Source organism: Glycine max, chromosome 7, assembly GCF_000004515.6.
Source record: "Glycine max cultivar Williams 82 chromosome 7, Glycine_max_v4.0, whole genome shotgun sequence".
In the NCBI taxonomy this organism is placed as follows: domain Eukaryota; kingdom Viridiplantae; phylum Streptophyta; class Magnoliopsida; order Fabales; family Fabaceae; genus Glycine; species Glycine max.
Genome location: NC_038243.2, coordinates 42,385,406 through 42,403,652, shown reverse-complemented (window position 1 = coordinate 42,403,652; position 18,247 = coordinate 42,385,406). Strand labels below are relative to the sequence as shown.

Sequence of the window (18,247 nt, the reverse complement as noted above, 5' to 3'; positions counted from 1 at the left end):
GTTGGAATTAAATCATGTTTGTAAATGAAATATAATTTTGAATAACCTGAAGAAAATATTAAGAAAATAATAGATTTTTTGTGTTTGAAAATAAATAATGGTAATCCCTCATACTCGGAACATAATTCTTGTAAATGAGTTTTGAGAATCAAATAGTAAAACATCAAAAACTTAGGATAAAACATTTGCAACATAAAATATGAAGCGGGTAGGATATTGATAGGTACCGATTAAATAATATACACTATATATACATATACTTCTAAAATTTGATAATTAAATAGTTTAACAATCAAACATAAAAATATCCATACCATGTCAGATTTTATATTTCTCAAGTGCCCGTTGTACAAATATATTTAAAAATCTTTGATTAAAACTAGAGGCTTACAAAAAAAAGATGTCTAGTGCATTAATAAACACATGATTTCAGACTTCAAAGTTTTACAACTTCAAAATTTAAGGTGTATTGTTCAAAAGTCTCATCACTACATGGTCATGGAGATTTATATTAGTTACATATAAAGAACTTAAAATCACAAATTCCGACAAGACTAATCCCCCTAAATTAACACACACACAAAAGTTGCTTTTAGCACTCTCCTGCTAGACTAGACTATGACTTCTTCGCTTTGTCTACTTCTCCAATTGTCCACAAGTAATAAAAACCAAACAATACAAAAGAAAGAAGGAGTGAGGTTATGGTAACACATAGAGACAGGCAGGATAGACACACCACAATCACGATACAAATCAGTCCTAATACTTACCTATATCACAAATCAAAGCCCGAGATCTTTGGATTTACTTATATTCTGAATCAAGACAATAGTTTGATATAGATTAACTTCAACATCTTAAGTATAGACAACATATGCATCAAATACAAGACATGTATTTTCAAGCACATTGCAGTAGCATTCATAGCTTCAATCATCTAGAGTTAGTCACACATTTCCCAAGGTATGCCATGTTTGCATGTATGCAAGTTAGTAATTCTCTTTCAATTGAGTGCAATGTGTATGCATATCCGGATTTATATGGCGCTAAGCCGTTACGGGCCCAAGAAATTAGGCATAGAGTCTTCATAGTTGGCACTTAGCCAAATACTTTGCACCTAGCTGGGATCAAGCACTAAGCAAGGATCCACTGGAGGCAGAGATCACTTAGATCCAATCATATGAACGTAATGGCTTTATGAGGATCCACACCTAGCCTGGATCCACAAACAAGTAAGGACACTAAGTCCAAATGTCATGATGCATGATTCAATTTTCAATCTTTTATCTTCTCTTTATTAAGATGAGTTGGATTGGATGAACTAGTACATGGAGATGAACCCCTCCCACTTTCACAGATGAAAATCTCTTTTCTACTCTTCTTTATTTCTTTTATCCACATTACTCTAAATTAACAATTAGATATAAAAGTTGATGGTTGTATGCTTAAATTAAGATATAAAAAAATACTCAAAGAGACTTAAATCTATCTTTAATACTAAAAGTAAGAATACATATCACAAATTTGATATAAATTATACATACTGTAATTTTTATATAATATATAAAGAACCTTACTGAAATTTTCTATTCTAATAAATAATGTGGTCTAATATTATAAAATAATTATATTAACTATTTATCATTAGTGAACTTTATTTTATATGATCAAATTAAGTGAGTTCTACTCTTCTTTATTTCTTTTACCCATATTACTCTAGATTAACAATGAGATATAAAAGTTGATTGTTATATACTTAAATTAAAATATAAGAAAATAGTCGGAGGCAAGAATATGAGATTGAAATCTATCTTTAATACTAAAAGTAAGAATACATATGACAAGTATGATATAAATTATACATATTATAATTTTTATATAATATATAAAGAACCTTGTTGAAATTTTCTATTCTAATAAATAATGTGGACTAATATTATAAAATAATTATACTAGCTATTTATCATTAGTGAACTTTATTTTATACGATCAAATTAAGTGAATTCATTAGATAATTAGATGATATGAACTTAAATGAACATATGTCTGTGTTGGCCCATTAGGGGATAATGAGAACCTTATTAGGTTAACAAATAATAAAAAGACCATGATTCCCAATATATCAAACCGTCACACATAATTTCTCTTCTCCACATCTAAAAAGTTACGAAGTTTCTATTGAAGAATAAAGAAGTTCTGATTGAGGAAGAACTATGAAGCCACTGATTACGCGATTAGCCGGTTATTTGTTGTCTCTATAACATTGAAGAACACATAGATAAAAAATCACCTACGGATTCGAATTCCGCTACATTTGTTTAATCAATCATTATGGATTCAAGTATTCCTAAAATTCTTCTTGATAATCTAATATAATGTGATCCGGGTGGTTATTAATGTTTTATAAAGATCCTCTAAAATTCCAACAAACCTTTGTAAAACCTTATCAAAATGACTAAAAGTAATTGTCAACTTAGATAATAGGTGAACATAGATAATTGAGATACTAGAGTGAAAATCACAACTTACAAAAAAAATAAAACAAATTTGAAAGTTATGTGAGAACTCATTTGAGTAGTTTAGGTGAGGAAAATTCATAAAAATAGAAACCTCTCGTGTTGGCTAGAAATTGACCAAGATTCACTCCTTACATGGATAAACAAATAAGATTTTTCCAAAGATTATACCTTGAATACAAAGACCATAAATACAACACTATTTTCCTTATTTTAGAACTGTTTTCTCACCATCCTAGTCCATCTCCAATCTCATCTTATAGAGTTCATGGGAAATTCTCTAAAAATGCTAATGGCAAGCTTCCAACTTCTAGAGTTCCATAAGCATGTCTAGTTTTAGGTAAAAATATGATCCGGCCACAATCACATCCATAGAATTACAGTATTCACGATTTATAACCCCTGTTCAGAGAAGAGTGGAACAGAACAAATGGTAAACAAAAATTCACTAGAAATCACATAAAACTTGAAATATCATGCCGTTAATTGCATCATAAGCTAGACATGTAGAGACATAACACTGTAAAATGTCTCAATCGACAACTCAAAGCAAGGCATTCAGCATCACACATATAAACACGGCAATTACAAGAATGCAATTTCAGCAAACTTTAAGTATATTAAGGATAATTATAAATTCACCTAGGACACATCAAGGATAGGTCACAATGCACAAACATCACACCTTTTATTGGTCTTCCCTGTTAAATTCACAATAATCACGCAACACACATCACATGCATATTTCACATAAAAAATATATCTAACTTCAACTCTATTATAATCTACCAAATAAAAGTATTTAAACCCCCTTTTTCTTCCCATGTCAGATTTAAATTAAGTCTCATAAAATTTATTCCACAATACTCAAGCATACATAACATATCAAAGCCAATAACATGCTCTTTAAGTAATTTTACTAATGGGTCAAGTCGGGGTTTTCCAATCTTGTGAGATTATTTGAAATCTCTCAACAACACCAATTAAACATCATATTACAAAATTACACAAACAAATATAATCTAAAATCCCAAATTTTATTTTTATCCTATTACGAGTCAAATGTTGATTCGACGGCATCAAACCCCGAAGAATGTTAGGAGTGGGGAGTTCCTAACTCTCTCCGGTCACTGTTCCCCCCACCTAAGGGTTTTGTTAGAGGATCTCTGAGAACACTCTTGTTGCCATCCTTTTGCGTAAACTCTAACCCTCGATCACCGTATTTCACTCGACAGAGAACCAATTGAAAACTGGACTAAAGAGCACAGAGAGAATTATATTTCAAATAAGAAATTTGGATTTACCAATTAGAATTAGAAACTAGAATGTGCTAAGAGTCTTGAAGAGGTTTTGCACTTGAGATTTGGGAGGTGAGGCCAGAACCACTCTTTACATGCAAAAGGGAAAAACACAATTATTTGGGGAATTGAATAAAAAAAATGGAAAAAGAATGAAGTTATGAGTAAGAGAAAAGCACACCTAAGTGATTAGAGAACCCATGACTGTGGCTTGGCCTAAACAAAGGACAAGAAATGAAATTGGAAAGAGTACTGTGTGTGTGATTGGCTGTATTGTGAAGAAACAAGGAAGAATGATGGTGACAGTGATTTAACTGTTCTTGATCAGCATTGCATGATGCAGGCCGTTGGAGAGAAAAGGATGATATTTACCAAGTTAAAAGGGAATTAAAGTGGCAGTTTGAGTTTCTAGAAGCTGTAGAGTTACAAGGTTCTTTTTTCCATATAAAAGAAATACACATTTAAGTGGTGTTTTCTCGTCATGGAGACATAAGGATTGTTAAATAAGATAAAATTGAACTGGTTTAATAATTTAGGAATAGTAAAATGAATAGAATAATATTGATATAAGTGTAACACAATAAAAAGAGTAGGATATAGCGGTGTGGTTATAAATAAATTTAGATAGGAGTAGCCATAGCAATAAATTTAGAGGATAAAACTAACAGGACAAACAATAGAAATAGTTATAACAACATTAGGAGTAGCCATAGCAATAAATTTAGAGGATAAAACTAATAGCACAAACAATAGAAATAGTTATAGCAACATTTGGGGTTCTTGAAATTTAATTCAAAAGTCTACAAGGGATACAAGAATAATTTTTAAAGATTATTGAGATTGTACAAATTTTTCAATATGATTATTTTAGAACCTAAATCATTTTAGGAGATAAGAATTGTTCTTTTTAATTGATCATTTTAGCTCTAATTGAGTTCTGCAACTTATGATTCTTATAACATATATTAGTAATTATAAGATTACTTATTTCATACATGTGTCACTAAGACTTAAGCTATTCTATATTTATAAATATTATTTTTAATAGCTACAAGCTAACATAATTATAAATATAAAACAAATCATCTAATGATAACATCATTTAACACATATAATAACAACGGATAAACTAATTCTTAAAAATAAAATGTTATAACGATAATGGTGACAATTATAAATCAAGTGTTAATGGTGATGAGAAGATGATAACATTACTAATGATATGTAATATATTTTTAGTTTTTTTAAAAGACAAATTTGATATAATAAATTTTAGATTAGTTGTAACAAACTAGTTGATATAATAAATTTTACCTTGTAAAGAGTGCAGCTGCTCAGTCCAACTTTTACATTTCTCCTACGTTTACTAACTTGAGCATTAAAATTATGCGGCTGTTTATAGATTCTACTGTCGTCTGGCGTCCTCCGCGGCTCACATTTATCTTATTTTCTAGATGTTTCATTACCGCCTACCATTCAATCCTGTACAACACTGCAACCCTTATGGCTGTGCAGGAAATTTGATACTTTTTCTATAAAAACCCTCATTTATTTTATCTTTTTTTAGGAGTATTTTATCTTTCTATGATTTACATCCTTTATTTTCCTATCACTTTGCATGATTGGCTGTGCAGTAAATTTGGTACTTCTTCTATGAAACACTTATTCATTTTATCTTTGTTTGAATTCTATGATTTACATCCTTTATTTTGCTTTCACTTTGCATGATAAAACCAAAATACTTAAACTATGTAACTTCAATAGTACAGGATCTTCAATTTTCACCTTTGTAAACAAAAGTCACGTGCTTCCAAATATTGTCTCCACATCTGTACGTAACTTCCCACATTTTTTTTCTTCAACTTTTGAATTAGGACCATATTATTTATATACAACATGCATTCATCGTGGGACCAATTCTTAATGTGTTCAATAAACGTATCGAAGATTAAGTTTAAAATATATACATATATAAAAAGGATTAAGTTCAAAATATATACATACAAAAAAGAGATTATGTTTAGAAGATGGGGGCCAAAAGTTGATCCTCTGCTAACTATATGAAAGTCGAAAAGACCTTCCTATGTATTCTCACACAAGTTGTGACCTCTTCTTCACAAAGATATTCAATTGATCAAATATAGATATTAGTATATGTTTGATAGCAGTATATTAACAGATGTAGCATCAGAAGGGCAAATTGGGGAATCAATCAACAAGGAAGGTGTGCAATTAGCAAAAGCAAAGAGAAAGGTTACCAGGCCCGCATATCTCAAGGATTATGCCTGATATCAGAATGCAAAGGAAGAGGAGTTGAGCTGGCACAATGAAGGATTTGCTAGATTCGAATGTCCCCTGCAAGGATGCATCCATAACCAATTCTGTTATGCAAATATTCCTAGGAGATTTGGATAAATCCATTAGCAGTAGTCATTATATATACGTGTGTAATAACTAGCAAAATCAATAAGACAATTGACACTCCTCTCATTCTTACTCTGTTCTTATTCCTCTTTCTCATTAATCTGATTCTTAGGAGGACCCTGGCCCTCGAAGCCCAGGTTAACCGCAGCATACACTTATCAATTTGGTGCTCTCGTTGAGCTACCACCATGCCTGCTCCTGATGAATCCTCTTCTTCCTATGACAAACTTGAGGACGTTCTCAGCCGTTTAACCAAGCAACAGCTCTATTTGGGGGAATCAGTTAACGCGATGACCCTCAAGATTGAGGAACTTCTTCATCGTGTGTCCCCGATTGTCCCACCTTCTCAGCCCACTCCGACTCCATTACCACATCCTCAACCTGCAACTCCAATTCATCGTTTAAAATTGGAGGTTCCCCGATTTGATGGGTCAGAACCAATGGGATGGATTTATAAAATAAACCAATTTTTTGACTACCATAATACCCCAGAGGCAGATAAACTTACCGTGGCGTCTTTTCACATGGAGGGTCGGGCCCTTGCATGGTTTCAGTGGATGAACACCACTCACCAGTTCCCTTCGTGGCCTGCGTTCTTGGAGGCTCTGCGTACACGTTTTGCTCCTTCCCAGTTCGAGGACCCCTCGGGGGCTTTGTGCAAACTCACTCAGACGGGCACCGTGGCCCAATACTTGGCTGATTTCGAGGACTTAGCCAATCGGACCATTGGCCTTCCCACTCCGTTCCTCCTGAGTTGCTTTATCTCCGGCCTCACGCCGGAGATTCGCCGGGAAGTGCAAGCGCACCAACCTGCTACCCTCGTGCAAGCCGCTGGTCTCGCACGGTTGCAGGAGGAGAAGTTCGCAGATATGAGAACCCCCTCCCGCCTCCGCCCTGCACCAACCCCTCCCCTATCCCCACGAATCACCCCCACTATCCTTCGTCGCCCATACGAGCTCCTTCCCCTTCATCCCCACCACAACCTTTTCCCTTACCCTCACCAAATCTTCCCCCTTTACTACCTGCACCTCGCAACCCCCCTCAGGCATGGAAGCGCCTATCCCCGAGGAAATTGCTTCTCGAAGGGAGAAAGGCCTCTGCTTTAATTGTGAGGAAAAGTTCCATAGAGGGCATAAGTGCGCCTCTAGGTTTTTCCTTCTAATTTCTGAGGAAGACGACCCAGCCAACCTTCTTATAATCGGCTCGGACCTACCCAACACTTTAACCCACGACCCGCCTCAGTTACAACCCCCTGACCCACCCGATAGTCCGAATTCTTACCCGGCCCAAATTTCTCTTAACTCCCTGGCAGGCCACGTTGCACCGGAAACTATTCGGCTCATGGGAAGCATTTTCGGTCATCCTTTATTGTTGCTGGTCGATGGGGGTAGCACCCACAATTTCATCCAGCAACAATTGGTGACTCACTTGGGATTACCTTGTCGGGAAACCGCACCACTACGGGTAATGGTCGGCAACGGTCAATACCTGGAATGTACCTCTATCTGTGACGCCATTAACATTCATATTCAGAATCAAACCTTCATCGTCGACTTGCATATACTGCCCATCTCCGGCGCCAATGTGGTATTGGGTGTGCAATGGCTTAAAACGTTAGGGCCCGTCCTCACCGACTATACATCCTTGACTATGCAATTCTTCTACCAAGGGAATTTGATCAAGTTACAGGGTGACCCCGAGGCAACACTAAGTTCCCTTTCGTCTTCTCAGTTTCGCCGTCTATGCCAGACACAGCCCTCTGGCCTGTGCTTTCATATCACAGTCCTCTCGGAAGAACATTCGACTTCATCTGAACCCGTGGACCCATCCATTCAAGCTTTGCTCACCAAATATAATATCCTTTTCCGACAACCGCAAACCTTACCACCGGAACGCACAACAGACCATCATATTCACCTTTTACCTCAAGCTACTCCGGTGAATGTCCGTCCGTATCGATACCCACATTTTCAAAAGCAGGAAATTGAGCAGCAAGTCGAGACCATGCTTCAGAAAGGGCTGATACAACCTAGTAACAGCCCCTTCTCTTCTCCGGTCCTCTTGGTCAAGAAGCACGACGGAACGTGGCGCTTCTATGTAGATTATCGTGCGTTGAACTCACTCACCATCAAGGACCGCTTCCCCATTCCGACCATTGATGAGTTGCTTGACGAATTGGGCGGAGCACAGTGTTTTTCAAAGCTTGATCTCCTTCAAGGCTATCATCAAATCCGCATGCACTCAGCAGACATACCCAAAACGGCGTTTCGAACTCATCACGAACATTATGAGTTCAGAGTCATGCCCTTTGGACTCTGCAATGCGTCGTCATCCTTTCAGGCGACAATGAATTTAATTTTCCGGCCATTTCTTTGTCGTTTTGTTATCGTGTTCTTTGATGACATTCTTATTTATAGCGGAACCTTTGAGGATCATCTCCGACACCTGGACATAACCTTCCAGGTATTACTTGACAATCAATTTGTCCTCAAAATGTCTAAATGCTTCTTTGCAAAAACGCAGGTAGAGTATCTTGGGCATCTCGTTTCAGGCAGAGGAGTGGAACCCATGACCGACAAGGTGGCCGCCATTGTTAATTGGCCTAGACCTCAATCCATCCGAGCTGTTCGTAGCTTTCTGGGCCTAGCAGGTTTTTATCGGCGATTCATTCGCGGATACGCTATGATTGCAGAGCCGTTAGTCCGCCTCACCACTATGGAAACTCTTCAGTGGACTTCTCACGCTCAACAAGCTTTCGAGAATCTTAAGTCTGCCTTAGCCACTGCACCAGTTCTGGCCTTACCCGATTTCCAGGTTCCATTCACGGTAGAAACGGACGCTTCAGGCAACGGCATGGGAGCAGTCCTATCACAGAAAGGACACCCAATTGCTTACTTTAGCAAACCGTTCACTCAGAAATTATTATCGGCATCAACCTATGTCCGCGAATTGTTCGCCATCACTTCTGCCGTGAAGAAGTGGCGGCAGTATCTTTTGGGCCACCAATTCACGATCATAACGGACCATAGAAGCCTGAAGGAGCTCTTAACTCAGGTGATTCAAACCCCGAACAGCACACGTATCTGGCGCGATTAATGGGATTTGATTACCAAATCCAATATCGATCAGGCGCGCACAATCAAGCGGCAGACGCTTTGTCAAGGTCACCGGAAAATGCTCCACCGGAATATCCTGCTTCCCAATTTTTGATACTCTCAGTTCCCTGTTTAACATTTCTGGAAGAATTGAAACACCAGGTGACTATTAATCAACAATATTGTCAGAAGCGACAAGCTATTCTTGATTCTCCAGACTCGCATTCTGATTTCACCATTCATCAGAATTTCATTCTTCAGAAGGGTCGATTATGGCTTCCGCGAGATCTCCCTATTATTCAGTCCCTACTACAAGAGTATCACTCCACTCCAATGGGGGGCCATGCTGGGGTTACCAAGACTTTAGCACGGCTGTCGGAGAATTTCATTTGGCCAGGACTCAGGGCTGATGTTGTCACCTATGTCACCAATTGTAGGGAATGTCAGGTCACAAAATATGAAACGAAACGCATTGCGGGGTTGCTATGCCCTCTCCCAGTACCATTCAGACCATGGGAGGATCTTTCTATTGACTTTGTTGTTGGTCTACCCCCCTTTCAAGGCAAAACGGTGCTCCTGGTGATCGTTGACCGTTTTTCAAAGGGGATCCATTTGGGCATTCTGCCTCAGGCCCATACCGCTCACATGGTAGCACAGCTCTTCATTAACATTGTTGTCAAGCTTCATGGTATCCCCAGAAGCCTAGTATCTGATCGTGATCCATTGTTCATTAGTGGGTTTTGGCAAGAGCTCTTCAAGCTTAGTGGCACTCATCTTCGAATGAGTTCTGCCTACCATCCACAGAGTGATGGACAGACAGAAGTCATGAACAGAGTAATTGAAGGTTATTTACGAGCTTTTGTTCATCGTAGGCCAACATCGTGGGGGAAGTTCTTACCCTGGGTAGAACTATCTCATAATACTTCATGGAATAGCAGCACAGGCTCAACCCCTTATGAGATAACATATGGACGCAAGCCTTTTTCTTTTCCAGATTATATTGCAAGATCCTCTAAAATTGATGCAGTAGATGATCTTCTCTTGTCTCGTGATGAAGTGTTCACTACTATTCGCCGGAAATTACTCAAGGCACAGGTTTCCATGAAGAAAACTGCGGATGCCAAACGGAGAGAGGTTAATTATGAGCCCGGCAGTTGGGTATTATTGAAGCTTCGTCCTTATCGACAAAGCTCAGTGAAGGGTGCTCAGGCAGTGACTGGCAAATTGTCCAAGCGCTTCTATGGACCGTTTCAGATCATAGAACGTGTGGGTAAGGTAGCCTATCGTTTGAAGCTTCTTGATGGGGCTCGTATCCATCCGGTATTTCACTGTTCCCTTTTGAAGCCATTCCACGGAGACCCCATTCTTGATTCACCCAATTCACTGCCGACACGCTTTATTAACGGTCAACCGATGCTTACACCGCTTGCCATTCTTGATTATCGACGACATAAGGAGAGGGACACGTGGGAAGTATTGGTCCAGTGGCATGGACTTTCCCCTGATGAATCCTCTTGGGAGGACTGGGAACAGCTTAAGCAGGATCATCACCTTGAGGACAAGGTGATTCTCCAAGGGCCGAAGGAAGTTGATAGCAGTATATTAACAGATGTAGCATCAGAAGGGCAAATTGGGGAATCAATCAACAAGGAAGGTGTGCAATTAGCAAAAGCAAAGAGAAAGGTTACCAGGCCCGCATATCTCAAGGATTATGCCTGATATCAGAATGCAAAGGAAGAGGAGTTGAGCTGGCACAATGAAGGATTTGCTAGATTCGAATGTCCCTGCAAGGATGCATCCATAACCAATTCTGTTATGCAAATATTCCTAGGAGATTTGGATAAATCCATTAGCAGTAGTCATTATATATACGTATGTAATAACTAGCAAAATCAATCAGACAATTGACACTCCTCTCATTCTTACTCTGTTCTTATTCCTCTTTCTCATTAATCTGATTCTTAGGAGGACTCTGGCCCTCGAAGCCCAGGTTAACCGCAGCATACACTTATCAATGTTTAAAAACATAACTCATTTTGGTGATATCTGTATATTGAAAGGAATTAGTTTTCGGCCGATTGGGAAATATTATGATACAAACCAAATATAGATAATATAACCTTTTTTTTTCTCTTTTACAATACTTTTTTAGCAACTTTTTTTTTATAAACAACTCTTAGCACCGATCGCGTGACTTTTTTTGTACAGTACTTAGATCCGCGTCTTTTTATTCTATCCAATGTATTTCCATGTCAATCTTTGTGGCATTTGCTTCATAATTAACCTATTTTTCATAAAATCAAACTGATTTTCTTCAATGCGAGTCTCTTATCTTATTCTCCGATCAATTATCCCACAATAACACTATCAAACTAACCTGCAAATTTTAATCGAGGCATCAATCTCAATCAAAGTTCGAGATTTTATTACTTTTGGCAGGTTTAAACTTCACGGATCAATATCATTAACATTTTTTTTCGTCCCTTTTCTTGCTGAATCTTGTACGTCTTAAGTGCCTTTTCATCAGAATAGGAACCGAATGCTTATCAGCAACACTGGAACTGCCTTGCTCCTTCATTCTTTTTCTTCTTCTTTGTGCCAGTGAACTGCATAGCTCTCATTACATTCTTGGATACACAATCGAACCAGATGGATCTTGAAGAAAGGATAACACTATTCTCAAGTGACACTATCTCTAATTAAAGTCTGTGAGTAAAACGAATATCCACCATTGATTTAATTTAATATGCATCATAATTCATAAATCGTAACCTATAAATCCAAAAGTGAATACACCATTCCTTGCAAACTTCGGAAGAGAAACCTTTTTCCTCAGACTCAAAAGCAATGTTGTCAGCAATTTAGTATATTTTCTTTTCATTAAAAAATATTTCTTATAATGCCGTGTTCAACACAAGGTAATTACACCTCTCATGCCACGGTCATACTATTCAAAACAATTTTTACAAGACACCAACATGTATAAAGCTCAAGATCCCACCCTAAACTACATTACTGTGTGACTTGCACTTCGGCAATTCCATTAATTGATCGTCGCCATATCCTTCTAGGAGACTTACTTCTCTTCACAGAATAAAATTTTGGTGTTTCCAACTGAATTTCTAGATTGGACAAATCTAAGGTTAGCTTTTGCTTAATGAAAGCATCCAAATCGAAGTCATTTTTCCCATTTGCATCATCATCATCCTCATCGTCACTAGAAGAATCAACTCTGTTTTTATTTGTTCCCGCAATGTTCCTCAAAGAATCCAGTGGCATGTTGTACGAATTTGGGTTCAGCTTGAGGATTCTCTTTAAACTATCAATGGCCGGGTCAAAAATACCTAGGAATCCCATAACCCATGAAGCGTCATCTACAACTTCGGTCCGCTGTAGCATGCAACAAATAAAATTTCATATATTAGCAGCACATAAGGATATTTTCACAAATCTCAACTCATTAATCATTAAAACAAATTGATAAATGGCAAGTTATGGAGAAATTATTACATAGTCCAGATGGCTCTCTGTCCATGGTCTTAACTAATATCTATGTGATACGTAATCATTTTTTCAATTTAAGAAAGAATAAATAAAACTCAATTATTTGTCATGTGGAAATTGGGACCACCCAGATCATGTAATAATCTCTCCAATTTATGACAGTTACCTGTTGGAAATAGAGGTTACGAATCTCTTCAGCACGAACAGAATTTCCTTGATCTTCCTCCATGGATGCCCAAGTCATCCATGTCACGTAACTCTGAGAATTTATATTCAACGATGATTTAAATAATCTACGAGCAGCTGAAAGATTGCCAACCCTATGCTCCAGAACACCCCAAGCCTGCATTAGGAGAAAGTTGTTACAATAAGTGAATATTAAGCTATGTAAGGGATCAAGTTGTCACAACATTTATCATATGCATGCATGTCACCTGGAGACATCTGGCAGCAGTTTCACTGTTTTGATCAATCGATAAAGTTTTTTGGTATAATTTTCTGGCTTTATTCAAGTTCCGTTCCTTCCATTCCATCCAACCCCAAGCCTACATGTCCCCAAAATTTTCTGGTCAGTCATTCTCTTATTCACATAGTTATATACCAAAAAGAAAAAATGCATAGATGGGAATCAAAATTATGCAATAAAATAAAAATTGTGATCCATGCAACATGGTGTTTTAAATCAAAAATAAATTATCTTGTATGTTCAATTAGTATACTATATTCTTTGAAACATTAATTAGGATTCAGAACCAGATAAATATATGACATGAATAAAAATCAAATAGAAGTGGCTATTCTGTTCCTTTATTGTCTTTCTAAAATATCTTACTTCCTGCAAGTCAGAACTACATCATGAATAGTGTAAGGTAGATGTGGAGAGACACAAATTCATCATCATGTCAAGCTTACCTCACAGCAGATCATACAAAAAGGAATAAAAATTTGGATAATGATATTTAAGACAGATAAGATCCAAGAGAAGAAATTTCTTACAAACCAAACAGGTTGGTGCCTTGGATTCAATTCAGATGCTCTCCTGAACAAAACCCGAGCAACGTTTGCAGTTGAGTATTGGTATTCTAATAAAGCAAGAGATTGAAGTAGAACAGCATCCCTTGGATTTAGATTATGTCCTATCTTCAAAAGTTTTCTTCCCATGTCAATGTTGCCCATGTTAGCTTCAAAAACACCCCATACATGCCAAGCATACCTATTTTTAGGACTAGCCTGTACTGCTTTCTGTAAATTACGAGAAGTAAAACACACATAAGTCATGCATTAACAAAAACTAGTAAAAGCAAATGGCAAAGAAAAATGTCCTAAACTCCTAATGAGTATATATAGTCTGCCAAGTTTCACCAAGAAGAAGAAACAGAAGAAAAAAAAAAGGATGGAACTAGTAGTGTTAAATTCAACCTCAAACAATTTCCTAGCAGCATGGTAGTTTTCCTGTTCCACCTCCATTTGTGCCCAACTCTATTTTAGAAAGAATGAATATGATTTGATAAGATAACAAGAATTACATAAATTTTAATTCAGAAACGATATCCCTCAGATAATCATGACTTACAAGCCAACTAGCACAACTATTAGGATTACACTTAGTGGCCTGATTGAATAAGTATCGAGCCTGCTGATATCTATTTGCTCTAGCTTCAAGCCGTGCAAGTGTTTGGTATATGTACTCATTCTGTCCACAATATTGAAGACCTTTACCAAGTAGAATCCTTGCCTTCTTTAGATTTCCTTGCTTTAATTCTAGATTTGCCCATCCATGCCAAGCAGCAACATGCCTCTTATCAGCAACCGTGGCAGCATCAAACAACTCTTTTGCTCTCCTGATATTTCCCATTTGCATTTCTAGAACAGCCCAGCACTGTTCAAAGAGAACTTGTGCTTGTTAACTTCAATAGAATGCAGGTTAAAATTCAACATATCAGAGTATTAGAAACAATCACTCTCATTCCTAATGCTATTTTAGCAGCCGGAAGTTATCTATGCCAGGTCCAGTACATGCCTCAAAGGCCATATGCATGCCATGCCAGTAAATTATAGTCATGTCTAAGCTTAACTGCGATTTTCAATAAGATGTAGGGGCACTTTTAATAAAAGGAGGAATTTGATGCCGGAAGTTTATTATCAACTAAGTAAAAAACTTAACACAAGTACACAGCTACTAAATATAGATAGGGTCAGAGACAACATGCATCACTCACATCTTTAACTGTTGACTGGTTTTCTAAACTCTAAGGTGTACGTTGATGAGAGTGTACAGGTATGCCACTGCTCTCCTGCAATTGTAGCGGACACTCTCACTAAACCACATCCCTAAAGAGGACAAAATGGGACCCAGCCATGATTTTGCTAGGGTTGAATGATCAGGTTATGTTAGGAAAGAGGATCAAAGTCAGCCACAGATTGACCCAAAGCCTTTTTTAGTGTTCCATAGGAGGAAGAAAGGCCAAAAGGCCCAAAATGCCCAATAACAGAACTGTTAATTGTAGATAGGAGGGAGTCTTAACAGAATATTGTTAAGACAGTTAATAATGTTAGAGCAGTTAGGACAGTTAGAGAGAGGAAGGATGAATAAGCCTTTTCAAGGGTGGTTAGGGGTATTGTGTAGTTTACATTGTTTGACAAGGAATCATCCTTGTGTGAAAGGAGAGGGCTCCTTTGTAAACCCATTGTAGATCTTGTTGTCAGTAATACAGAACCTACTTTCTCTCTGTTCTACCACTTTCTATTTCCTGTTCTCTCTATCTTCTCAGAGAATCTTTCTCAATCATCTCTGATTGTAAAGGATTCCTAATGATTTGGTTGGACCTGCCGGATTCGAACCAGCTTCGTGTTCATAATAATGGTGTAGAGAAATAAGTTCTGTTACTAAACAGGAAAATTACCTTGATCCAAATCCAGTTCAATTTAGATGCCATGAATTATGTCCAGAATTCTAAACCTTAAACACTCTCTCTAGTAGTCTCTAAACTCTCTACAAACGTATGCATAGGGAAGGACGTTACAATTCAAGTTTTCTAGTAAGGACAAAATTTAGATGCAGTTCTATAAATATTTTTTACACCGTTTTCCAATCAGAATTAGTGTTTCTTTGACAGTCTAGGCTGACCTTTAATGTAAGAGAAACTCTATGTAAGCGTTTTGGTACTGTTATTGAGAAACTCTCTCCCTCTCTCTCCACCTTGGCGTGCCCAAATTTAGTCAACTATTAGCCCAAAAAATAACTGTACCAAAACCGTTAGATTTTTTTTGGTTACCATAGCAACTCTCTCTTCGTGTAAACCTTTATTACACGAATTGAAAAAGAAAATGAAAAGCATGTAAGAAACTGCATGTATGTATTGTCTCTCCAGTAATCCATGAGTTAGTTCCAACCTATAAACTAATAAGTGTATGTTTGAATTAGAGTTTGCAAACTTAAGTTAGAAAAAGCAATCTTGAAGTTGCTTTCTATTGAAATTTGGTTTCAATCCTGATAAAGTTTGCATAAATGTACTTTTGAAGGAATCCAAACATATCAATGTCAATATGAAGCGTGATCATGACAAGCAAAAACACATTTGAACACTAACCTGCCAAATGTAGGCATTTTCACCCTGAGTAGCCTGGCAACCCTTCTCGTATATCTCTCTGGCTTCACTTGTTTTGGATTGCTTGCTCAAAATCTTTCCAAGTACCACGTAAGGTCGACCATCTTCAGGCCAAAAGCTTATACACTTTCATTCACATTCCAAACAAAACAAGAAAATCCACCATCAGAAAGTAACCCAAGCAAAATTTGGCAATATTTCTAGAAAACAAATTAAGAACTAAAAAACAAAACACCACACCACACCTTTTTAAGTAGTGACTCTGCTTCATCATACTGAAATGTTCTTCTAGCCAAAAGCTTCGCCCTGTATAACGCCAAGTCCAAATTAATTGCGAGTGGCCTCTCTTTGGATTCCATCCTCTCCGGCTCAAACATCGGCATCTTCTTCGCGAATCTCGCGAGACCCTCGTCGATCACCGAAGCCTTCGGGTCATCTTCTTCTTCTTCCTCCTCCTCCTCCTCCTTGCCGGAGTCTTCGCCGGAAAAATCCGTCACCGGCCGGCGAACCACGAGGTTTTCCTTGGAGCTCGAGTCTTCTGGCGAACCTGCAATGCGAGAATTCTGTTCGGGTGAAAGGGCATTTTTGTCCAGCACCGTGGTCGACGAGGAGGACGAGTCACTCAGGGAGCAACATGGAGAAGGCGAGTGTAGGGGTAAAATGGGTACTTTGTGTGTGAACTTGAAGTGGTAGTTGGGGTTTTTGGACTGAGTTAAGAAAGTGAAGGTGGAAGAGGAAGAGGAAGGGAGGGCGTTCATTTCTGGTTACCGGACTAAACTGTTTCCTGTTCTTTACGTGCAAACCAACTGTTGAATGCTGAAGAAGAAGAGCATGTAGAATTACTTTTATGACCCTCTATTGGACTCGTTAAACATTTTGCTTTGTTGATGAGTTCATCATTCATTAATGTATGATTTCAGGTGGAAGGGCAGTTCAGAAATTGTACATGTTATGTGTCAGTGGACTAAAATTATCCACGTAACCGCATGGCTTATGTGGCTGAGGCCTTCATCCATGAAGCAGATTTTAGTCATACGTGTGGGTTCGTGATTGGCAACTGTGGTCGTGTTCGTGATTTTACGAACATAGATATATCAGAACGATTAATAAATGAAAAAAAAATACGAGTCAAAATAAAATTATAACTTTAATATTTGGGGTAATTTAAATAGAATTATTTATTATTTTGTAGAAATTAAAGGTATTCTTTATGGGATGTAATTTTGTTCAAGTTGAATTAAGCTAAAACAATTACATAAGAATTCATTCACGGCCACGCATTTGATGGTAATAAACAAGGGAAATAAGAATAAAATTCTACGTATAGGCAATAATGTTAAATGAAAATAACTTTAACCTTTTATAATTGAAGGTGATGGTTGTAAAAAATAATAATTACGAATATTAACAGCTTGTCTAAACAGTAGACATAAATAATGTGAAGAATACATTTTGGTCTTTTAACAACTATTCAAGATTCAACCTGTCAAAAAAAAAAATATTCAAAATTTAGTATTATAATTTTTCAAAATTTTTTTATTATTGTTTTGATTTGGGCTTATAACCCAAATCACATGATGGCCTATCTCATCTCAAAACATCTGGACAAACGATAATTACATTTTTCCTAATTAATAAATATATTTTTTTCTTTTTTTTTTTCAATACATTTTTTAAATATACTTCTAATTTAATCCCTCACATTCAACTTATTCACCTTGAGAGCTTGTTTTAGGGGATTTAGTTCCTCTAATATGAGGCGATGCACTCTAGAGAATAAAGTGTATTTACAATTATTGGTT

The 18,247-nt window shown here is 37.3% G+C and overlaps 1 protein-coding gene and 1 long non-coding RNA gene across 3 annotated transcripts; both read right to left on the bottom strand.

Moving 5' to 3' along the window:
* Positions 1-2,498: 2,498 nt before the first annotated feature.
* On the bottom strand, positions 2,499-4,205 carry LOC102668391 (uncharacterized). The gene is made up of 3 exons (XR_415299.4): positions 3,996-4,205; positions 3,821-3,903; positions 2,499-2,918 (listed from the first exon to the last, which is right to left on the bottom strand). It is a non-coding gene; the product is annotated as an uncharacterized lncRNA (long non-coding RNA).
* Positions 4,206-12,183: 7,978 nt separating this feature from the next.
* On the bottom strand, positions 12,184-17,347 carry LOC100801939 (protein high chlorophyll fluorescent 107). Of its 2 annotated transcripts, XM_003529474.4 has the most exons (8): positions 16,691-17,347; positions 16,428-16,571; positions 14,411-14,716; positions 14,257-14,316; positions 13,834-14,079; positions 13,272-13,382; positions 13,004-13,180; positions 12,184-12,723 (listed from the first exon to the last, which is right to left on the bottom strand). In XM_003529474.4, exons 1-8 carry the CDS (start codon positions 17,201-17,203, stop codon positions 12,346-12,348), a joined length of 1,935 nt encoding a protein of 644 aa, XP_003529522.1. In that variant the 5' UTR covers positions 17,204-17,347; the 3' UTR covers positions 12,184-12,345. The 2 variants fall into 2 exon arrangements, with proteins under 2 accessions (XP_003529522.1, XP_006584000.1); XM_006583937.3 differs by lacking the exons at positions 14,257-14,316; positions 14,411-14,716.
* Positions 17,348-18,247: the final 900 nt, after the last annotated feature.